Source organism: Branchiostoma belcheri, unplaced genomic scaffold (genome assembly GCF_001625305.1).
Source record: "Branchiostoma belcheri isolate BF01 breed outbred unplaced genomic scaffold, Haploidv18h27 scaffold8, whole genome shotgun sequence".
NCBI lineage: Eukaryota > Metazoa > Chordata > Leptocardii > Amphioxiformes > Branchiostomatidae > Branchiostoma > Branchiostoma belcheri.
Window position 1 is genome coordinate 2,939,360 of NW_017804464.1, and position 23,797 is coordinate 2,963,156.

The following is a 23,797-nucleotide window of genomic DNA, read 5'->3' on the forward strand; positions in this document are numbered from 1 at the left end:
TCATCATTGACATTCCCAGCGCCGTTCTGTGTTGTATTCTGTGATTGGTTACGTGGGCCGGTATGCTTTTGTTAGTCAGGCTCGGATTGGTCGAGAGGCGTCACATGATGCTAATTGGTGTGTTTGCCTTTCATTCGAAAAAGACAATATGGCGAATTTGTAGCTTGGGGTGAAATTTTGTCAACTTTACAACCACGATTAAGTGCTGTTTCGTACGGTAACGCAAGCCCCGATATCGCCGGAGTGGAAGAATATCTTTCTCTGTTGACTAAGCTCGGATCCGATCGCTAACCACGGCTGCTGTTCAGGTGTTACAGCGGTGGAAGTCGAGTTCTGTTCCGGGTCTTGATCAGCTTGGGCCCCGTCAGTACATCCCCCAGCCCGGCTACCAAGACACCATGGCAGACGAAAACGAGCTCGTTTGCGCGTCAGAATTCATCAAAGGTGAGATCCTACGATCTAAACAACCTCCGTAGACGTTACTGTTGCTACTGCTATAGCATTTTACTTGACATTTTCTGTGTTACGTTGTTGTGGGACGTCCCAAACGGGGGCCCAAAATTTTTGACACCAGCCGGCTTGACGTAACTTCGGCCACCAAAAACTTGACTTGGAAGCGTACCGCCCACTCACAACATTTCAAACCCATATGTATACACGTTATACTGTACTCCTGGACCCCAAGACCGGAATACTACGATACAAATGTAAACATAGCATCAAGATATCGGCGTTTATGTGAAAAATCTTACTTTCTTCTGGGACACGAGTCTTCTTGTGTTGTCTTAGCGTGGCTATAATTGATTTACAATCTGTGGTACACGGAAATAATAGTATATTTCCTTTGCATTACCATAGATATTTTGTTCGTTTAATATATTTTCTTTTCATATTAGTGATCAGATTTAGTAGTGTGAAGATTCAGTGTCGCCTCTACAACATTACCCCCTGTATCTCTTTTGTCTAGCAATGATTGATTGAAAAGATTACACGTTGTCATCAACAGTAGGTGTAAAATATGCAAGGTGTGAAACAGGAAGATGTGAAAAACTGTTTTGTCTGTAAAAGTCTGACATTTGCTTGTCTTGTTATAGCGCTAGTCTTGTTAATGTAACATGGATGCAAATTTACCCAAGTAAAATTAATCTAAACTTATCAGTAACGTTTAGTTTGACAGTTATGTAGATTTCAGTGATTTATATGTGTAGGAATTTTACATGGCAATGATTTGACAAGTTACTAATTTACTATGGTTGACTACTGACATGTCTGTATATGTTAGTATATTATTTGATTGATTTTTAGATCAATTACAACACTTGTTTTGCATTTTGACAAGGAGCAGTGAACATGTATATATTCCACTCAAAATTCTGTGAGAAGTGGCTGAAAAAATTTTTTTATCCCTTACGTTATTTCAGACAGTATTATTTAAGTCTCTTTGAGATAGTTCTACAAGGGTTAACTAAATTTTTTTCTCACAATTTTCCTGTCTTCCCCAGATCGCCTTTACTTCGCTACTCTACGAGGCAAGCCACGATCGACAGCAAACACACACTACTTCTGTGTAGATGATGAACTGGTCTATGAAAAGTAAGTCATCCCTTCTCTGTTAATTGTATGTGTGCTACATGACTATGACCAGTAACAGTAACATTTTACTACCAGCCCAAAATGTTTTGAAAGATAATGTACAGAATAATTTTTGTATCCCAAAATCGGTACATTTTAGAAATGATCCTTACACCCTAACGCTATAGTTTGCAGGCATTCTTGACCAGATGTCAGATGTATAGAGTTTTATTTCTGTTTTAATCTATTGTCTTGTTTCCTTTTGTAGCTTCTATGCAGACTTTGGCCCGCTGAATCTGGCTATGGTGTACAGATACTGCTGTAAACTCAACAAGAAACTCAAGGTAGGAAAAATGACATTTGTAATTGCATGTACTTACATGTACAATATGCTACATGTTGTATCGTAACAAACAGGTATGATATTATCATTGTGCCCAGGTAAGGTCTAAGATTTGATGTGTCAAATTTTACACCTATGGCTATTCTCACTATATTTAAATGTTTGTACAACACCAAGGGTTCAAAACCAACAAAAAGTGGCATAGTTTTGAATTTCCAAATAGGGGCAATATGCAGGTGGTTACTAGATTAACCAGTCAGATTTTAAGGAATGAATTAGCCTAGTCTTGATGTAGAAATAATGAGGATCTTTTAGCAGACTTTCAGGTACTTCTGTGAGACATCATTATATGATTAGTCGCCATGCATATGTGATTGGTGTCAAGTAGGTGTCGAGGAGGGTGGTGAGATTATAGGTTATCTGGTCAGAATAGCCCCAGGCTGGTGACAACCAGCTGTTCCACTTGCCGTAATCCCACCCATAAAAACCGCGTGTCGCCAGACTTGAAGCGTTTTCGAGTTTGTACGGTCAAGGAAATGAACTTAGTGTTGTGTACGGTTGATTTAAAGTAGAATTCATTTGATGTGTTTAAATGTCTATTACGCCTGCCAGTCAAATTTGGCTGGGGTCCAAGCCGGTTGTGGGTCGTAAATCGAGCAGGCCTACGGGTGACAGACAATGGCGGGCACCTGCGCATGTGTCGTGTGTGTGTACCAACACGACACACATTCCGACACTAGTGATGCATACCTAAACACAATTTTAGGTTCAGGTCCGGATTCAAGTCCAGAGGTTTAGGTTCAGGTCCGGACTTGTAAGTCCGGACCTGTACCCATGGTATATAAAAATTGCATGATGGCAACCTTGCAATGTTGTCTGGGTGAAACTTTGGCCACATAACATGGAGGCCGGTACTTGACGATGGCCGATGGCAATGTTTTCTTCATTTTGCAGCAAAGATTTTACAATCTACGGAAGGTTTTAGGTGGTTTGGAAAGAAAAGGGGTATGTGAAATGGTCTTTTATGATAATAAGTCCGGACTCGGTTCTTGACTTTTAGGTTTTTTTGGACTTGAACCTAAACATTCTTACAAGTCCGGATCCAAGTCCAGTGAACCGGTATGCATCACTATCCGACACACAACAAAAAATGGCAGAAAAAGTGATGGCTTCCTACGGTTGTCACCTAGGTGTCTTAACATGGCGTAATTGAATCACAGAGGTGATCAAAATGGATAATTAAGCCAAGAGGGGATGTAATAGGAGTACGGGTAGGGCCAGGGGGGAGCGAAGGGTGACCATTGTACGCCACACAACCATGACGGCTCTTTGTTTACTGTTCATGTCTTTAATGCTACACTCACAATGTCCTATAAAAATAACCGCAAACATGTTCGGATACAGAGTAATTGAGTCGTAGAGTTACTTCCCAGGTGAGAAAAGGCCTGCAGTAAGGATCAGAGCGGCCTTGCCCGGGTCTCAGGTGTTTGTGACAGCTCCTTTGTTTGTACCCTGCACCGGTCCAAAGGCCGGTGGTTAACAAACAAACATACGTGGGTCGGGACAGGTTCACGCGGCCCACTATGTGCCAGTCCGTACCCGTACAACGTTTAATCACATACCATTCACGAACAAGGGATGGTGAACAAACGAACGCCCATCACAGAAAGTCTTGTCCAAACTGCTCAAGTCACTTTCCCTTCAACAGTTGCTGTGCAAATATTTTGCCAGGATAACTTTACAACAAAAACCAGGCGGACATGATGCCAACCCTCTTGTACTTTTGCTGCTACCCTAGTAGTCACCCTTCAGCAGTGTTACATTTCCTCCCCCAGTTTTTCTGGCAACTCAGGAAAAGTCTATGATCAAGAAGAAAAATAAGAATAACAACAATAAAATCAGGCTGCATTGCTGATTCTTCATGTAGCCTCCACCAGGAATTCCTACGGGGGTACGGATATTAGAATTTGGTAAAAAGGGAAATACCGGTAGTTGTCAGTCCACGAGAGGGTTAATTTACCCGCTTTGCGTGGGCAAAAGAACTCTACGCTGGCTAAACTCCTCTAGTAAATTATCCTCCCTATGGGCTAATTTTACTCTTTTTTCACCCACATTGTTAGTCTACTTTTCTGGTGTCAGTGTTGATGTTTTGAATGGTTCACAAATCTTTCCAACAGTAAAAGATTGATTTAAAACTGCCCTATATCCTGGTTACTGTGGAATAACATTCTCCTGCCCTTCTCATGACAACGGTTGCCTAGCGATAGACTTAAACATTTCAGACCTTTAATCCTATTAATGTGAGAGGGTACTTCTGATAATTGGTTTACAAAATCGGCAACATTGGGGGATTGACTCCAAGCCTAAAACTTTGTAAACCTTCAGTATGTTGCAATACCCTTGGTGTTTGGCTGAAGACAAGTATTCCATATGTACTATAAATGTTTATAAGTAATAACACCTGGATTAATAAAAATTATATGTTGTTTCAATATTTTTCCTTGTATTCTTCCATAGCTCTAGTTCTTGCCATTGAATAGTTTTTGAGCCATCCGTTTTTGTATCAAGTTTACAACATGGTTGCTAATGTTTTAAAATCTGTCCAATTTCTTAAATTGCTTGAATATATATATGATTTCTAAAAATATTATCTTGATATTTTGGAATTTTGTCTGCAACTGGTAACCAAGGATAGCTCTAGTCTAGGCAACCAAAATTTTTCCTCAGGTGCTCAGAGTGCAACCTAAGTTTGGTTTCAAACCGTGATACTGTACTATTGTGATAATGTACTGTAAGTTGTTGTGAAGCGAAGTAGAAGTAATGTAACGCTGACAGTCATGTTGTTCTTTTTCCGCAGTCTTTCTCGCTAGCAAAGAAGAAGATTGTCCACTACACGAGTTTTGACGCCCGTAAGCGAGCCAACGCCGCGTATCTCATAGGCTCCTACGCGGTGAGTACCAACCAGTAAACAAGGACTGTGCACACGTCCAGAAATAGGCTCCAGGTCACATAGCACGGATAAGTCACCATTACCTTGGCCCGTCTTCCTTGTGGCCTGGTGTGAACTCAGGGACATGGGTTCTAGTCCCGAATTTTTCTTGACCTTTAAAGATGGTTGGCAGCAAAAATTGATTCACCGAATAGGCTGTTTTCTTTTATATAATGCAGGATAGCGCTCAGACTCAGAGGGCAAAATGTCATTCTAATGTCAAAGCTCAGAGTGTGTCAAGGACTGCTTCAATGAGTGACAGCTGTGCTAGTGTTTTCTTTTTGTAGGATGAAAATACGGGATTGCAAGGAGTTTTGCCAAGATTTGAAAGCCCAAAATGTAGAAAAGACAATTGTTTAAAAATGACACATTTGATGTCATTTGCACGAAAGATGTGTTGTTTTTTAGTCAGAACTTGAAAGGTGAATAATGTACTAATTGAAGTTCAAGGCTCTTTGGTATGTAGTAACACATGAACATGTATGTAGTGTAATCAGGATGGTATGTAATGATAGGTATGGTTCACCACAAACCAACACAACAACAACTGTCAAGGGGATTATCTCATGTATGGCCCTTTGCGGTTTGTACTTTGGAGTATGTGTGTGGCGTGGCATGCTCAATTTTTCCGCAATGTCTTCGTGCTACTTCCATTTACATTCTCAACCGCAAAGCAAGGATTCTAGCTGTTGCAGTCCCCTCACACAACAAACCATGGCTAATTATCGCCAAAGATGAGACCATACACATGCCCAGAGAATATGCCTCTATTGTAGAGTTTCTAGGTCAGATATTCAGTGACATTCTGGTTACTAGACAAATTTGTCACGATTTGACAAGCAACCGACAACGCCCGCTAACGAGGTAGAGCGTTATTGTTCGTCAAGAAAAAGGGCAGGCTTAGTTAGCTCATTCTGACGCAGATTGTGATGTCATACGATACATTATGGATTTTCGACGTTACAATAGACTCTCCCCAGTCTATTACTACAGACAAAAAGACCTAACGCGGTTGGGAAAGTTCGCTTGCTAGTATTCGCTCCACTTCCTGACACAGTTATTTGGGTTAGTTCCCCTTGTATAGGGAAATTCTTAAAGAAGATTTAGTCAAGGCTGTGAAGTCTTGGGATTTTGTAAATTGTCACAGAGATATTATTTCTAAGATGAATGATTTCCGTTTTGTCATTGTGTCAGTGAGCCAACAAAGAAAAGGTGAAGATTGAGATTTCACGAAGACTCATTCACGATAAATGCCAATTGGGAACAGGGAACTATGAATCGCCTTTTAGAGAGTGCATTTTGCTCCATTTTCATTTGTTTTAGGCATTATTAGTAATATTACACATTGGGTACATGGCATTCCCTTTTTTAAGTCCACAATGTCCTATTTCTTCCATAGAACCTTGAGTATATCTGTTTTGGTGCAGTTGCCAGATGTTTGACGAAGATCAGAATGTTTTTATAGATTCCTGCCAAGCTTTCGGTCAAGGTTAACCTCTATTGGCATTTTCCCAAACTCTGCTGTGTTCCTACATGATTCTACCACCTGGTACATATACTGTAGCAGATTTATCTTAACTGTTATGGTGATGTGTATGTTGCCGGGCACCATGCACCATGGCACCATGGCCACAGGAAAGTTCCAGCTTTTGTCAATACAAAGCAAAGAGGTCCTCAGCTGGTAGATGAGAGATGTAATATACTGTCCAGTGCCTTTCTCTGGTGTAATATGTCATCACCATGGTAACCCATATCAGTGTTGACTTGTGTTTTTCCTAAGAGGATGGGAGCTTTTGAACTCTGTCAAGGAGGGTTTATTTTCGTTATTAGAAACTGTCAGTTTGACAGAGAAATTTATGGGTATTTTCTTGACATTTTTTGGTGTAATTTGGAAGTGGTTAGATTTTGGGAAATATTATTGGGGAGCAAAAGTAGAATTTGGATTCTTCACTGTTGTAGGGTAAAGGAAACCCTAGCGACTTTCTTTCAAACTGCAAATATGAAGAAGAATCTCTAGCATTGCTATTTCATAATATTTGTAGCATTAATGCATGTTGGGTTGTAGAGGAGGCTTTGAAAATAACCGTTGTGTCTGTTGACAGTTTTTAGTATTGACATTTTTCTGCTTCAGTTGACTCATGTGATGAGTCAGTGAACTGAAGGAATTAGAGCCTGGTGTGTTTATGTGAGCAAAATTATAGACTCTGTTGCATTATGTTATTCAGTGTTCCACATAGGTGGTTGGCTAAGAGTCTCACCAATGAAAGGACCCCCTTTATGAGATGAAAGCTCCCCTTGTAATATACCACCAAACCATTTAATATTTCAATAATTGTCTGGGGTGAAATATTTTCTAGTTTATTATCGTGCACATCGTTGAATAAGGCATGAATATCCTAAAAATGTCACATAGCAAAGGTGCACAGTCAATACCTGGTGCCAATGTTCTAGCGATCCGGAAATTTTTTTCTGTCACCCCAATTTTGTGTCACATAACATCATGTAGAGTGGAGCTGGTAGACTAAGCTTATTTAATGACATCTCTTTCTATATCTTTACACGCTAGTTTTTGTCCCTGAAACTCAAAGTTGACAAATTGGGCAACATTTTTGTTTGCCATGAGTGGCAAAATTCTGTCAAATGATGGAAAGGCGGACACTGCAGCTAGAACACAGCACTAAAACAAAAGCAGACACCATGATATACTGTAATGTTATCAAACTCTGTGGTCGTTGTACATGATTTGATGTGGCAGTACCTCCATGCCCTAACCATTTATTTGAAATGAACCATTATATAGCAGAAGTGAACTGTAGCTGTTCCCATATACTATATTTCACTCGTTATAAATTTACAAGCGTTCTAAATTCTACCTTACTACAGTGAACGTTTCTGTCTCAATTACCGGGCAGAATATACTGTATAACTGCTGATTTTTGAGCCCCCAAAATTTCAAACTACATGTGTAGTACTATTTTTCTAGTTTGTTAGAGAAAATACAGTAGGTAGCCAGGTAGAGAAAAAGGAAAAAGGATATCTGCATATTGCCACAGCAGAACTGGTCATGTGAGATGTCACTTGACACGGGAGGTCCATTAAGTTTTCATGGCCAAAAAAACGGTTGACGTACCTGCACACAATCAGCCCTGTATCATGTAACCACCCGGCGATATTTTTAGACAATATACCAAAAATTTACTGGCCCCCTTTTCTTTTTGCACGTACAGAATAGAGGTATTTTTAAATGGCCATTAAATTGACATATGAGTAAGGTTATGGCAAATAGGGAAATGGGAATAAAATCCAAATGGCTTGAAATACATTTTTATGCATATCTGCACTAGGGCAAGTGACATTGAAAATTAGGTACAGGTAGACACCAGAAATACCTGCACTACTCCAATTGTATTCGTACTAACCGGTATGTGCAGGTGGGATTTCAATCCCTGATCCAGTATGATTATGAGAGGATAAACATAAGTGATAAAGAACAAAGCAGGCATTTTACAGTGTCCTTGACATCTAGCTTTACGGTACATTTTTTTCAGAATCTAGGACAAGGAGACAAACGTATTATGGGTATCGGGAATATAAACAAGAGGCATGTGTGTAGTATTATTGTGTGACTCAGTATCACCTAGTAGGAATTGTACAATTTGAAAGAATTGCTTTGTGTGTTGTTCTTATATTACTGTGAGAAAGTCCCAATTTCCAGTCCTAAATGTAATCTCCAAGCAGATGTTTCGGTGGCCGCAAAAGACAGTATCAAATTGGCCAGGCAGTATCCATTAGCCAGACAGCATCCATTGACCAACCAACAGTGGCTAATGGACACCCCTCTGGCCAATGGATACTGCCTTGGCACCGTATGATCTGCTTGGAGATTATCCTAAATGCAGCATTACTAGTAGTGGATTAGCTGGGTATACATGCTGGCCCAAGCTGTGGTAGGATTGGCTGGTGTTTATAATCTAATTATCATGGAGGCGTGGCTTTAGTTTACACCCTCCCTCTCCACTGCCTCAGGCCAAGATGCCAGTAATTTACTAATTATCACACCCCTATAAGCGCTATTGATACAACATACCTGTATGGCTGCATTAAATTCTTCCTAGCTTTTCTACATGTTTCTACATGATCTAAAGATAAAGTCAATCCTTCCAGCTGTTCAGAGGAAAGCCAATTGAAATTCACCAAAAGAAGAAAAGGAAAAAGTTCCCAAGTTATGGCCGAGAGCCTTCTTGTCATGAATGTATTTTTAATGCCCGAGGCTAGGTTGTAACTAGCGATGCTAATTTTTTAATGACTGTACGAGGGTGTTTGTAGAGCCTCACTAAATATAACAAGGTCAGTGGCCTTGAGGTAGGTTGTATTGTGCATGCAAAAAAGGTGCAGCGTTGTTCTTCCCAAAAAAGTTAAATGACAAAAACACCCTCATTCATGTGCAGATAAACAAATGCTTCCTGCAGTCACTGACACTTTTCTTGCTGTGCTTGAAAACAGGAAATATTTTTGTTTATACTCCAAATACAATCCTTTTGATAGTATTAGTGCAAGGCCACTGGTTGTAAAACCAAGTATAATACAAAGATGTCATTGGATGAAGTGAGTACCACTTGCTCATAAAATACAAGCCTTCTCAAAATGAATCAGTAGCCCCAAAATTCAACCAAAGACACAAATATCAATTTTGACTCAACTCCAAGACAATTTACCATTTATAAGTACATAACTCTTATGCTGGATTAAGGCTGTAAAAATTTGACATTTAGATTAAATTGATACTGAACTGGGGATATATCAGTAGTAGTTTTGATCTGGAATGGTGACAGTATTATCATGGATCTGAGAATTTTTGGCCCTTGTTTTTGTTCATCTAAGAATGGTGGGAAGCTAGCTTGACCTAACAATTTAGTAACATCCTCCTTTAACCAGAGGATTTTGAATCTACAACTGTCAATACACACGGCAAACATGTTATTGTTGGGTTGTCATGGCAACAACGACCTGAATTCCGTCAGGTTTACCCGGGCGACCGAGACGTCACAGTATCCAGCCTCCCGTTTCGCCTGGTTAATCTGCGCAAACGGAAACGCGGCGGTTTGTTTTGCTAAGTACGCACGGATTGAGAAAGAGTTGGTCACTTTGCTGTTAGAGGAGTGATGGAGGCCCTTTGTTGTATGGGGATTAAAACACAAGGGTTGCTAATAATAGAAACACGGACGATGGTATTTGTAGGTACATGTTTGGTCAGGCAATGTCCAGTCAAAGAATCATTTTACGCATTGAGACTAGTGGTGGTTAGTGGTTACAAACTTATCTTGTCATAAGTAGTTTGAAAGATTGCAGGATATTGACAAGTAGCAACATACTGAAAATACTGACCGTGTCCTTGAGTTCACAACTTCACATATGCATGTACCTAACACACTCAGTACAGGGGGCGACTAGTTTTACTTTTAGCATGTTTGTTTTTTTTCCTGCTTGGGAATAGAATCCAACCTTTCCTTTTGATCCCTATATTTGTTATTCCATGGTCTAAAACCTAGAGCCTTGGACTAGATTTAGAAGAAAGGACATCCTTGCCTCGCTATCAGTCCTTGAGGACGTTAAGTGCTTTTTCAAGATTTTGATGATTGATGAAGATTATCTCGTGATTGGAGAAAAAACTGATCCATTGATTTTTTTATTTTGCTGCTTGGTTGTGTGTGTTCATGATTTATGATTCTTGAAATAACGTGTTGTAGATGATATGTCAAGTTGTAAACATGGGAAATATTGTTTTTTGAAGGAAGACAAAGTAGAAGATATCTATAATGTATATACAAAATAGTTTAGTGATTTTCAAGTTTACTTTGAGTGTAAAAGATAAATTTCTTTTCCCTGTACAGATCATCTACCTAAAGATGACACCAGAGGAGGCCTACAGACCTCTCGTCAGCGGAAACAACCCCCCTTTCCTACCTTTCAGGTGAGTGGTACAGTCCTAAGTATGCGAGTGAGTGCAGCGAAGCAAAATTTTCAAGCAAACACAGGAAATTCTCTTTCCTTTTTTTATTAAATGCAGTTAGTGAAAAATCATGTGTAGTCAGTAAATGTACAAAATGTTTGCTTATAAGTTATACTAGACAGCATTGCCTTTTCATTGTGAAGCCTTTCTTTAGTTATGCACTGAAGCAAAATTTTCTAGCTAATACATGAAATTTCCTTTACTTTTTTCTTAAATGCAGTCAGAGAAAAATCATGTGTAGTCAGTAAATGTACAAAATGTCTGCTTATACTAGACAGCATTGCCTTTTGAAATTTGATTGTGTACTTTTCTTTTGGTTGAAGAGGCTTAAAACCTAGCTCGGAAACAAGTCTTTAATTTTATTAGCCCGAGAAACCACTACCTGTACATCAAAGTGGGTTATGTAGGAAGTAAGCCCTCAGCCCACTATATGTGCAGGTTGATTGATTGCATATTGACCCAGAGCTCCGTAGATAGACTCCAGTATACACTCTACCATCTGTTACAGCTAACAGTGAAGTGCACAGAAGGGAACACATGTACACACACATACTGGCATTTCAATGTATCATTTTGGAATATTTGTTCTACCCTTGAACCACATCTTTATCAACTAATTAGGCTTATCTTCCTTTTGCCAAAACGTCATTCATAACACAAGTAATCATAACACGTTTGTTCAGTGTGCCAAATATAGGAATTATGTTATTTTTACATTACACACATGTATAGAATAATGAGAGGGTATTGTGAGGAAATTTTGTTGCAGATATCTTTGTTTAGTTTGGAAAATTTAGTATGCAAAAGTACCCATTATACTACTCTAGCTAGTTGAAATATTTAGCTATTGGTCAGACAAAGGTATTTTCTGTCTGACAACTGTGAAACATTGCTTGTGTATTTGCAGGGATGCGTCCTTTGGTGCTTGTACATACAATCTCAACCTCATTGATGCACTCCATGGAATGTACCGGGTAGGAACTGTTCTAGTCTGTCACACGGGAAAAGGGGGAAAACCAGAGATCTCTACATTATACTGTGTTAGTCTCCAACTTACCTGCCAAAGAATTTCATTACACTACAGTACACTATAATATTTTTGGCATTTTCTCACTTATTACATTACCACAAACAACATATGTTGTCAAGTTTACCTAATTTGTATGACATTTAAGTTGCAACCAAGGCTACAAATTGCTTTGGTTACTTGACAGTGAATGATTGTAATGTCTACTTAAACAGTAGACGATTCTATACATATTGTTTGCTGTATTTTGGGACATGACAAGACCCAGAAACCAAAAACCAGGCAAGTTTACACTGTGATGCAGAGAGAAGTCTCATTTTCGGTCCGTCCCGGATCTACATGTTCGAAGTGAGAAGTACTTTTCAGTGGGTCGTTCGTTTTGTTAACAGAACATGTCAAATGTTTCCTCAGCAAACCTTTTAAAAGCCATTTGGAACGTGTCCAAGATTTACTTTGCTAGGAGGCAGGCAAGGACTGGAGAAGACAAGCAACTTCAGCCACAGTAGAACTGAGATCTCTGGGCCCCCCTCCCCCATTTTACCATGCATGTTCTGATCTATGTGGTGTATATTCCCCCCCACAGGGATGCCTCATTCGGACCATGTACATTTAAAGTAACTGTGTTAGACTGTCTGCACGGAATCGACAAGGTAGGGCACCCTGACCACCCCTGCTGTAGAATGGTATGACTCGTCTTTCTGTCAGAGCTGTCTGATTTTGGAAGAGTCCATGCTACAGTGAGGGGTGCTTCAGGAAGAGTGCTTGCCTTTTCCCTGTCTGCTGTGCTCATGCTGTCATCTATGTTCTCAGTGTTTTTAAACAAAACTAACAAAAACAGAATGCTGAAAAAAAAAGCTTTTTTGAAACTGGAAATGTGTAAATTTCAAAATCAAAGAAGGAAGTATCTGGCTATTTTGAGGTTCAACGAAAGCTAAATTTTGAATTTAATTTTCATGTTCCGTTATTTCATTCATTTGTGCCTAATATTTCTGTAGTAAATGTCATCTGTTACTAAGTGTTTTTTCATTCCATATCTTGTCAATGTCCATTTACTTGCTTTACTTCGTCTAATTACTTGTACACCTAATTTTTTTAGCTTGGTATACTTCTAGTTTTGTTATATTTTAAAAATTTTTGTTATATGTTTTATTTTGTATAATTGGTAATACCTGTAAAATTGTTGAACATGATTCCAGCTTGATATGCATTTCGCAAAATGGGCAGAATTTTTAACATTTCTGTTTGGAAAAGGCTCATGGGGCACGTCAGGATATCTTTCCCCTTCTTAATCAACCCTGCCTTTGTGTTTGTACAGGCTCTACAAAACGGCTTTATCAACTTTGAGACCTTCGACGTGGACGAATATGAACATTATGAGGTAAGCACAAGTGTCTGAACATTGGACTACAGATATCAAAACAACTCTGAAAGCCAATGTATACAGGATCTTTTTTAAAAGTGGTTTGTAGAATGTTAGATGTGTGCTTCTTTCAGTTCTAATGGAAGCAATTTGTTTACGGGAATCAGAACCGAAAGAATTTTAATTTCTTTGGAGAGAAACTTGCCATACAATCTTGTTCCCACAGTCTATGGGAATATTTTGTTACAGTAATTTCCTTTTCTTTGTGATCATACCATAAGTGTATGAAAGGGAAATATTTTGCATTTTCTCACAGGCTAATCTTTGTGCATTATTGTTGTTCTTCTTGCAGAAAGTAGAAAACGGAGATTTCAACTGGATAGTGCCCAACAAGTTTCTAGCATTCTCAGGTCCCCATCCCAAGAGCAAAATAGAAAATGGTAAGTCCATGTTTAGCAGTGCCACCTATCTTATGTGTAATGTACTGCAATATTGTGTATCCAAATTATGCTGGAAGAACATACAAGAGTATTGTAATAAACTGAGCTGAACCAATATTGACTGAACTGACTGAAATTTGTTGCTTGCATAGCAATGCCTCCTGTAGACCCAATGTGGTACTGCAAGACAAGATATTAATCCATGCATAAGTACTTTAAAGTGACACACATATTCCTAAAACCCCTTCTGAAGTTCTAGGCTACCCTCTTCATGCACTGGAAGTATTATAACTGGAAGAATATCCCTTGTGTACTATAATAAACTGAACTGAACTGACAGAATTCTTGCTTGGACAGCAATGCCTCCTGTAGACCCGTTGTGGTACTGCAAGACAAGATAGTCATCAATGCTTGGAGTTTTAGTGACAAACATTTCCTAAACCCCACTCTAGGCTACCCACTTCACGCGCCGGAAGCGTACTTCCCGTACTTCCGGAAGCACAACGTCACGACCATCATCCGCCTCAACAAGAAGATCTACGACGCGCGCCGCTTCACGGACGCGGGATTCGACCACTACGATTTGTTCTTCGTGGACGGGAGCACGCCGAGCGATAGCATAGTTAGGAGATTCATTCAGATCTGTGAAAATGCAGAGGGAGCGATAGCTGTCCACTGTAAAGGTACGTCTACACAATAAATGTGAAAAATGTTAAAGTCATAGAACTCTTCTTTCCATGTTGCAAATCATATGTTGCAAAATACAGAAAGGAAGACTATCAACCAAGAATTGAGGTGTTCAAAAACTCCTAGAACTTAGAGTGGAACTCGCTGTCACCAAGTACAGTAGGGGCATTATTGTTAGATAACTTGAAACAATGTTTAGAGTTAGATGTTCAAGGGTTAGGTGTAACAAGTTGTTCGGTGTAATGTGCCGGTGAAGCTGGTGTGTTATACCAAAGAGCGGTTAAAGCAGCTATACAGATACAAATGTTGACCTCCATGTTTTTGCCCCCCTCCCCTCCAGCTGGCCTGGGCAGGACAGGCACCCTGATTGGCTGTTACATGATGAAGCACTTCCGCTTCACGGCAGGCGAGTGTATCTCCTACATCAGAATATGCCGTCCTGGATCCATCATCGGCCCTCAACAACACTGGCTCGAGGAGTAAGTATTGTTTGTTTGTTTGAGCCTTTGTATTTGAAATACAGTACACTTGAATCAGTCCGCTGGCCACTTTCCATTGACGCTATGAGAAGAGTGGTAAGGGCCAGACAAAATATAACAAGGTACATATTACATGATTGATGTCCATAAACATATAGCCATATATAAAGCTTTTCTTTTCTTACCTACAAGTAGTTGAAATTTGAATGAGGCAATGTTTTTTTCCCCATTGGTATAAGGAGTGAAACATAGATTTAAAACCCTTGTCCTGCGGAGCCCATATATATATATGTGTGTGTGTGTGTTGCACATACAGAACCATCCATATATAGCTCTGTTTAAGTACGATGTTGGGGTATTTCTCGTGAAACGCATCACAACGCAGTGAAATAAGATTACACCTGATCAAGACATGAAATTATTGAAAAATGTTGTGGAAAAAAATTCCAGCAGGACAAGGGTTAAAAGAAACATTACCAAGTGTAAAACAGAATTTAGATGAACAACTATCTTAACCAAATTGTACACACAAGGATGAAGAAGTAATAGTTATGATGTGTTGTAATGAATTCCTTGGGTTTTCTTTCAGACAACAAGCGAAGATGTGGGTGCAGGGAGACATCTTCCGCGCCAAACAGAAGGAGAACAAGTTGAAGGACAGGGCGACCGTGTCCCGGATCCTGTCCGGCGTGGACGACATCTCTATCCAGGACACCGACCGTGCCTACCAGAACAACGACTACGTCGACTATGAGGAGGTACACAGTCGTTTTTACACTAGATTTGTTGTCATATTTGTTTTAGATCTTGTCAGTTATCAGTAGCTTATATAGTGTAATAGACAGCCTAAAAACTTGTAGCTATTTAATCAAGGCTGAATATTTTCTGTTGTTGTTGTTGACATCCTTTTAGCAAACTTCTATAACTGTGCAGAATGAAACTTATTTTTCTTGTAAACAGCACTTTTTATTTACATTTTTATATACATTTAGATGTATGGATAGTAAAATGCAACAGTGCCTAGGAAAGGAAAGAACGAAGATGATATGGAAAGTGGGAATTATCCTTCTTTATGTATTACATATACAGTCAAACCTGTCTATAATGGTCACTCAAGGGACTGGCCAAAATTGACCACTATGGCCAGGTGACCACTATAGAGAAATGGCGGTTAGTTGCCCCCCCCCCCCCCCCAAGTGACACATGCTTTCAGTACCATTGAACAAAGATGTATTTATGTCTTTATTCTCAAACATATGAAAACATTCATTGCACAGGTAAGTCTCTTTTCAAATGTAACATTACATGTTATAATTCAATTGTTGTTCTTGGTGGGCTTGAAAAAAAAATTATATATCAAAACTGCATGCACTCGACATGATACTCAGTTGATCTACTGGGACTATGAAACCTTCCCACTAAAATATACAAAATCACTGGTTGCCATTTACTGTTCTTGTGTACGTGTAACATCGATGTTACCTACAGAAAACTTGAAAGCGAATCAAGCAAAAAAGTTTCTGTCGACTCCAAGCCATGTTTCTTCCGACTGCAAACTCCTTTAATCTAAGCTCCTTCGACCGATAATTCCTTCTCACTCGCTGTCAGTTGAATCACATTCACCTTGTGGAATAAGTTCGACGTCTGTCTTTCCGCTTTTGCCATCGTTTCTCCGCAATCGTACCGTAAGTCGAAAAGTGGAAGAGAAATTATGACATCGCCATGTTTTTGTTCTTTGCTTCGCATGACCGACATCGCCACAACGAATTCCAACCATGTAAACAAGATTTTTTGTACCAAGATGCTGTCCATTTAGTTAACAGCAAAATAATTTTCATCTGTTGCCGTTTATTTTCCGTTTTTTGGTCATTTTTGAACATGAAAACGTAGCGAAAACTTTCCTTTGTTTACGGCTTGGGTTTCTTCCGGCGTGGGTTGTCTGCCTCTGCCATTATGCCAATGTGGTGGTCAACACAAATAGTGCTCCTTTCAGGCTTACATATTTTGTAGAATATTCACTACAGACTTAAGTTTACGATGAAAATAGTTTTAATAATGTATTCCAAATATTTTTGTAATGTAATCACGCCATTTGATGCTATAAAATTAAATAAAAGTCGGTACATCTACCTCCAAACCAATGGAGTCTTCCGATGACCCCAATTGACCTGATTGTTGTTGCAGCCTGCGCCATTTTGAAAAATCACGAAACGCATTTTCTCAGCCCAAATTTCTTGAATTATGCCCGTGAAAAAGGGAAGTTGGCAACATATTTATGCTTTTCAAGGAATCGAAAAATCAAATATGGATATTCGTAAGTTTTTTGTAAGGATGATTGCCGCAATCTTCGCCGAGTCCACTGAAAGCACCGCGGCACGCACGACATGGTGTTTCAGATATCAAAGACGTCAACACGAGCGACCGCAAAAATTTCGTGTCAAAATCAAGTTTTCCTTTATTTCATACACATCTGGAGTCTAATTTCAGTTCACATTTTAATAATGTAGCGGCCACAAAATTATCACAAGGCTTGATTGAACGTCCTAACGGCCGTAGCTCGAGGTCGGGTGGTGTTACGTACGTGGTGCTTAGCGGGTAACTGCCGGCCAGCCGTGACCGCTATCGGCGGTGTTGACAGCCGGCGGGACCGGAATGGGGTGACCGCTGACCGCGTTGAACAGTGACCGCTATATACGCGATTCTTAATGCTTACGTCAATGGGAAAAATTCAAGGGACCGGCAAAAACCGACCGCTATGGCCGGGTGACCGCAATGCCAAGGTGACCGCTAGTACAGGTTTGACTGTATATTGTTTTCTATTTGCACTTCTAGGAGTACGTGCCACCCGTCACGCGAAGCAGCCTGTCCATGACGCAAGGCGACAAACTGCGACAGATCAAAGCCCGCAAACACCCGCGATCCGCAAGCACGGGAGCCATCAAGTCAGTACCAGTCAGCTCGTAACACATGACAACTCTTAACACTGTGTTTTTCTGACCTCTTTGTCTTGTGGACTTAGATTTGAAGTAAAAGTTGAACACAAACTATGAGGCAGTTGTTTGAGATGGTCGGAATTTCTCCATGTGATTAGTTCATTCTTGACCAATTGGGAGAAGGATCCATTCTGATTGGTCCATCCTTGACCAATTAGATGCCTCAGGATGTGGCACAATATCTTTTTTCAATTGACAGTAGCATTGGCCATCTAGATTACACTTGTAATGATGCACACACTTTTGATGTGAAGTACTTGAATGTGATGTAATGTACATGTGTGGTGTGAACTAAAAACCTCTTATTGTTTCACTGAGATAACAATAACTTAGTGTTTGTTATTTTCTCTAACCATTCTGACATTGTCATTTCCCCACTAACATTAGTAACAAACTTGTTAATATCTCCACCTGTGGTTTGCTGTTGTGCATGTGTAATTTTTGTCAGAAATGTATCGTTAATGGTCTTTTTTCCTTCTCTCCGTCTTGTTCTCTTGCATGCAGACTGGACGACGCCAAAATGCATTCTAGGTCATCATCTCAACCCTTTAGGTACTGCAGTATTCCTCATCTTTATCCCTTTGATATATCACATCATGTAATGAAATGGTTATCCCCTGATGATACAGGCATATCATGTAGTGTAATGAACCATCCCTTGATACACCCTGTCATGTGTTTATGTTTGTTTTAGAACAGCTTTATTCTAGAGTCTATAGATTTACTGTACTGTACTGTACAGTTTTTGGCCCTCTAGAGACTATCTCTTGTACTGCATCAGATTTTCCAGTTAGTTGCTATTCCCCAAATTTTTAAACCAATCCTGTGACTCATAGCAGCCCATCCATTTCCTGCAGGATATCGTCCAATAACAGCCAAGGTGTCATGTCCCCGCTAAAGTCTTCCAAGGTCAGCTCCAGCTCCTCCGTCATCAAGCGAACCACCCGGAGCACGGCCAGTACCGCCACCGCAGCGTTAAAAAGGTACTTATCATTACAGTAAACAAATAATTCCAGGACTTTCTTTTTCCTGCACCTGTCGCCACCGTGGACATAGAGTTCCGTGAACATGTCCTTTTATCTCAGACCATGAAATTTTGCTACTGTGAACATGAAATGAATTACAGTATTCTATTTGCTTTGTGTAGTTTTCTCTTGTCCTCTTTCTTTCTTAGCTAGTTTTGCCATGTCATCATGTTGTTTTTCTTTCTTCTCTTCTTCTTCTCTTTTCTTTCTTCTGTTTCCTTCCTCTCTTCCCCTTCCAGAGTTGGTTACTCCCACTTATACGAACATTCCATGCTTCTATATGAAACCCCTCGCTCGTATTCTACCTGCCTTCAGCACTCGCATTTTGTTAAAACCTACTCTCTTCCGCTGTTTGCTAGAAAGGAGTATCATAGATATCTGGGGCGAACTAATCCTACAAAGAAGTACTGGTAACATATTATATCTCATGCACTGTACCCCTCCACCCCTAAAAGTGCATTGGCATTACCTGAACTCTTGTCTGTCAAGAGAGAAACTGGAATGGTCAGTTATTTTAAAGGGGTGAATGGGCAACAGTGCATGAGTAGATAGCATGTCAATTTGCATGTATAGCAAAAATATACAAAATGCTAATACCCATCTCAAGAGTGATCTTTATATACAACAATAACAGGAAAGGATGCCGTGTTTAATGTGTTTTAAGATGACTGTTGCATGTACCTGTAAAGGGAGTGGTTTACACAATCTTTTCTTGATGTTCCTTGTCTGTGTGACCACTCTTTGCCTGTAGCCCAATGCAAGGCCATGCACATTCTGAGCATTAGACAGAACTGTATGGCACCCCAGCAGTAGTGTGGTACATGTAATATGCCTCTCAACACCTAATGCAGTCCCCTCTCTTCTGGACATGTTGCTCCTCTCAACCCCTCTTTCAGAAAGAATGGACTGTGCCTTGTAGTGTTTAGGATGCTGTATGGGACAGTCCATTCTGATCAGGGGTGTGAAGGGCGACAGGTCTAGGTTTAAGGGGACATCATTAACAGTGTCTTCCCTCCCTCCTCACCCTGTCCCCCCTCTAGCTCTCTCCGTCTTGCTTCATCCCAACCCATCATACACCACCGGCGAAAAGACCGCGACCGAATCCACAAGTCCATGGAGAAAACGGACGAAATCAAAGTGGCCGAATTGTCCCGGGGGAACAATAAACTGTCCGATATAACGGCCGCCGATTTCCGTGGCTCGCCCGTCATCAAATATAACACCCGAAGCACTAACGCAGTAAGTCTGTGTGTAGGTGCCGGCACTGGGGGCTCATGGGAGTTTGGGGCTGTTCCATTTGCAGTGTTTAGGGAGGGGAGCAGTTGCCAGCCCCCCTCCCTCCCCCAGTGCTGCAGCCATTGCTTGCTGTTTGCTGTGAAGTGCATGGGTTCTTCCAGGGAGGGTCTAAAATAGGGAAATCTACACCCCTTCCTCCTGTGTTACAAGTGTTCTCGCTTTATTTACAAAAAGCAACACAAGGAGACTTAGACAGAAGCCTTACAGGATGGTGTATTCAATGTCTTGGGACACATCATCCTAGGAACATCCTATCATACCAGAACTGCTTCTTGTCCAATGCAGTTGACTCAGCTGGACAGTTTCCTTGTGTTGAACCGAAAATCAGTCAGTGAAAATACCAAGTGTTCATGCTAACACTTTTCTGATGTGTTGTGATGTGGTGTGGTTGTTCAGTGTACGCTTAACTGTAACCAATGAGAAAAGTCTGTGAACATAGAAACCAAAGGAAGTAAAACCACCCCCACTGAGGGTTCGGTTGAAAAGAGTTGTTGTTTTACGGAATGTCCCCTTGTGCACAGTGCCATTTGTTGAAGTACGCTGCTTTGAGTTTGTGTGTTGTGCAGTTTGACTGTGACGTGTTTTGTGACTTGCCGTGTTACTTTGTGTCGTGTGGAAAATAATCCCCCAAAACTCATTTGGTCCCATTTTGTTTTTCACTGGAAAAAGTGAAAAAAGTCTTATTTTTCACTAATCTTCATCTGCTTGTTTTTCTTTTTGCTACACTCTTGTTGATCACCAAAGTTTCTCTCAATTTCCATGGTTTAACAATTTTCAGGAGTTGCTTGCTGTGTGCTGTTGACATTATACTTAATTTTGTTTCTAACATTGCATATGAATAACCTTGAATTTAGTGCCATTCTTTTTGAGTTTCTATTTACATTCTAACATGAATGTGTTTTGTGTTAAGAAAATTAAAGTCTTCGCTAGTAAAAACAAAAACTGTTCATCCTCGGAATTACAAGAAAATTGATTGGCTTACCATTATAAGAACTCAAAATGTAAGACAGTTGTTGTCTGAATTTATCCCTCTAAGTCTGACTGAAGTTTGTTTCTTTTTATTCACAGCCGCTCAAGCCAACGCATACATACTACTAGAGCCTCCCTCCACCATTAGACATCAACATCATGGCAGAGGGGGTTGTGGGTAAAGTAGTGTATTCTGGGTAATGCACTGCACTTTTTCAGTGGAAAGATGACTGAAACAAGTGAGCACAAACCTTGTGGGTAATTTGTAATTGAGACTATAGGGGGGTTGTATGATTATTTACAATTGTGTAAAACAGCAAGGGGAATTCCAAAACGATGCCTTACATGTAGGTAGTTAAGGTTGGGGTATGAATGGCTGGAATACACAGTCCCTGTTAACACTGACAACAAAACTGGGCAGAGTGTATTTCAGCCAGCCAATCCCATGCCTTGTAAGATTTTGATGGTACTGCCATCCAAAACCTCTGTATATTTTAGATGGTCAGTAAGGAGAATCTACACTGATCCAATGTTGACTGCATGTTTTTAGGCAAAGTAGAAGCATCACTGAATGGATGTGTTTGTACATTTTGAAGCTGCTAGTTGGAACAACGTAAGTCCTTTGGTTTGCAAATTTGAGAAAAATCTTGCATTTTGGGCAAAAACTTTTAAAACCAAATTTCTATTGAAACACAAATGAAAAAACAACTATGATTCTTACAATGAAAACCTGTAAATTTGTAAAAGGACATTTGTGAAATGTCTGTGAACACTTGTTGTTCCTTTTCCTGACACATTTGTAATTACAAACAATATATTGTGTGAATTTTTCAGTGAAAGATAACGAGTATTTATCTTGTGTGTGTGTCAGCAAACTGATAGGATTTGTCCAAGCAGCTTGAAAATGGGAAAAAAATGATGACAAGCAATAATTAACAAAAGGATATATCTATATAAGAGGTGCATGGTATGTGAGAGTGTAGAGCACTTTAGATACTATTTGTACAACACTTTCAAACTGTGAACTGTTTGAATACACATGTACAGCAAGTGGTTTTTCCTGTAATAAGAACAGCAACCAATGGCGAGCTTTGTAGAGGGGGTGACCCCAGGTTTCCATGGTTACTAATCCCTTATATGGGCATCGTGTCAGGATTGGCTAAGAGACAGCAATTTCCCATGATCCTGTTCATTCAAACATCTCTGGTTGTCAGAATATTCTACAAACAAAAGAAAGCTCTGCACAATGTCATTTTACAGACTAGTAAAATTTCTGGGGAATTTTTTACTGGGAGTTTGTAAGTTAAGACCCAGTATTGACTATAACTGCAGACCATGCAGAAATCTATGCACCTGTAACATTGATAACACTTTGGGGAAGTCAACAATACTATTGTATAGGCATGAAGCATTACATACTATAATGTATGTATTTGATAATGGCATAATTATAGGCCATTGTTTTATACAAAAACAGTGATGTAAATGACAAAAACAATATTGTCTATTTTTGTATAGAAAAAAATCACAAATTTGAGAAATTACGGTGAAGGACACTTAATTGTACTTAATTAGGTCATAAAAAAACAGCATGTTGCGACTGATGACAGTTTAGTACAGGTGTTCTTAAAATCTTTTAGTGGACCATTCTAAATCTTTTGGTTTTAAATTATTGGCAAGTAGGTATTTTAAGTCTGATGTCTGTTGGGAGTGATTATTTCGGTCGGGGTCTTGTGAGGCTAGTAAGGGGTTTTCCAGCATGGTGATACTTGTTTACACTAACCAGTGATCAAAGGTGGTGTATGGGGGGGCACCCAAGTCATTTTGTACAGTAATACTGTAGTAGTGCTTGATATGAAGCATAGTGCTCGATTTCTTGGCTGTACCGTTGTAATCCCTAATTATGCAGAGGTGCGCCAAATTCTTCAAACTTCAGAATAATCCTAATCTTAGCTTGATTTTAGCATTATAAGGGACCAATTATTACTCAGAATTCCTTGATTTTAGGTCATATTTGTAAGTGCTCATGTTTTGAAACAAAGGGTTGCATTGGCTGTGTTTGCTTGTCATTGCATCTAAGTATAGTTTGGCACTAATTAGAAGAAAGAGTAGATATAGGCAGCTAGTGAACGTGTGTGTAGTGTGGTTTTTGTTTGTCGATGTCCTTTTTTTCTCACTTTATGGACGTCCTATATCTGTAGTGTTCTCAGATTTTCCTAATGACTTTACATTTTGTCGAAACGGTTTTGCGGAAGTGACTTACAAGCAAGCCTGTTTGCTATTTGGTTATGTTCTATGTTCAGGTTGAAGATGTGGGATTTGGTTTTATTTCTTTGGTTGTCTATTTTGAGCTTTGCCACCAAAGAGAAGGATAGAGTTGATCATATTTCGGTAAAATTCTGTAGCAGATGAAAACTACTGGCAAAAATATATATACGTACATAGATTTTGCTGTAAAAAACAAAAAGATAAAAGCACCACATATAAATTGACACATAACCTAAAAATTGTAAGCATTCGGCAATTGGTTTACACAGAATAGCACAATACATTTTGTAATACTAGTACTGCAATGTCAGTATGTGAACTTCTCTCGATTTAAGTGAT

At 39.7% G+C, this 23,797-nt stretch overlaps 1 protein-coding gene across 5 annotated transcripts; it reads left to right on the forward strand.

The window, feature by feature from the left end:
- The first annotated feature begins 19 nt into the window (after positions 1 to 19).
- LOC109486233 (dual specificity protein phosphatase CDC14A-like) lies at positions 20 to 23,797 on the forward strand. 5 transcript variants are annotated; one of them, XM_019789958.1, is made up of 16 exons: positions 20 to 444; positions 1,503 to 1,593; positions 1,841 to 1,916; positions 4,773 to 4,865; positions 10,796 to 10,875; positions 11,822 to 11,888; positions 13,257 to 13,319; positions 13,654 to 13,741; positions 14,194 to 14,424; positions 14,769 to 14,907; positions 15,497 to 15,665; positions 17,740 to 17,849; positions 18,405 to 18,452; positions 18,758 to 18,883; positions 19,966 to 20,164; positions 21,290 to 23,797. In XM_019789958.1, exons 1-16 carry the CDS (start codon positions 399 to 401, stop codon positions 21,317 to 21,319), a joined length of 1,656 nt encoding a protein of 551 aa, XP_019645517.1. In that variant the 5' UTR covers positions 20 to 398; the 3' UTR covers positions 21,320 to 23,797. The 5 variants fall into 5 exon arrangements, with proteins under 5 accessions (XP_019645517.1, XP_019645518.1, XP_019645520.1 ...); XM_019789959.1 differs by lacking the exon at positions 11,822 to 11,888 and adding an exon at positions 12,525 to 12,591; XM_019789961.1 differs by lacking the exon at positions 19,966 to 20,164.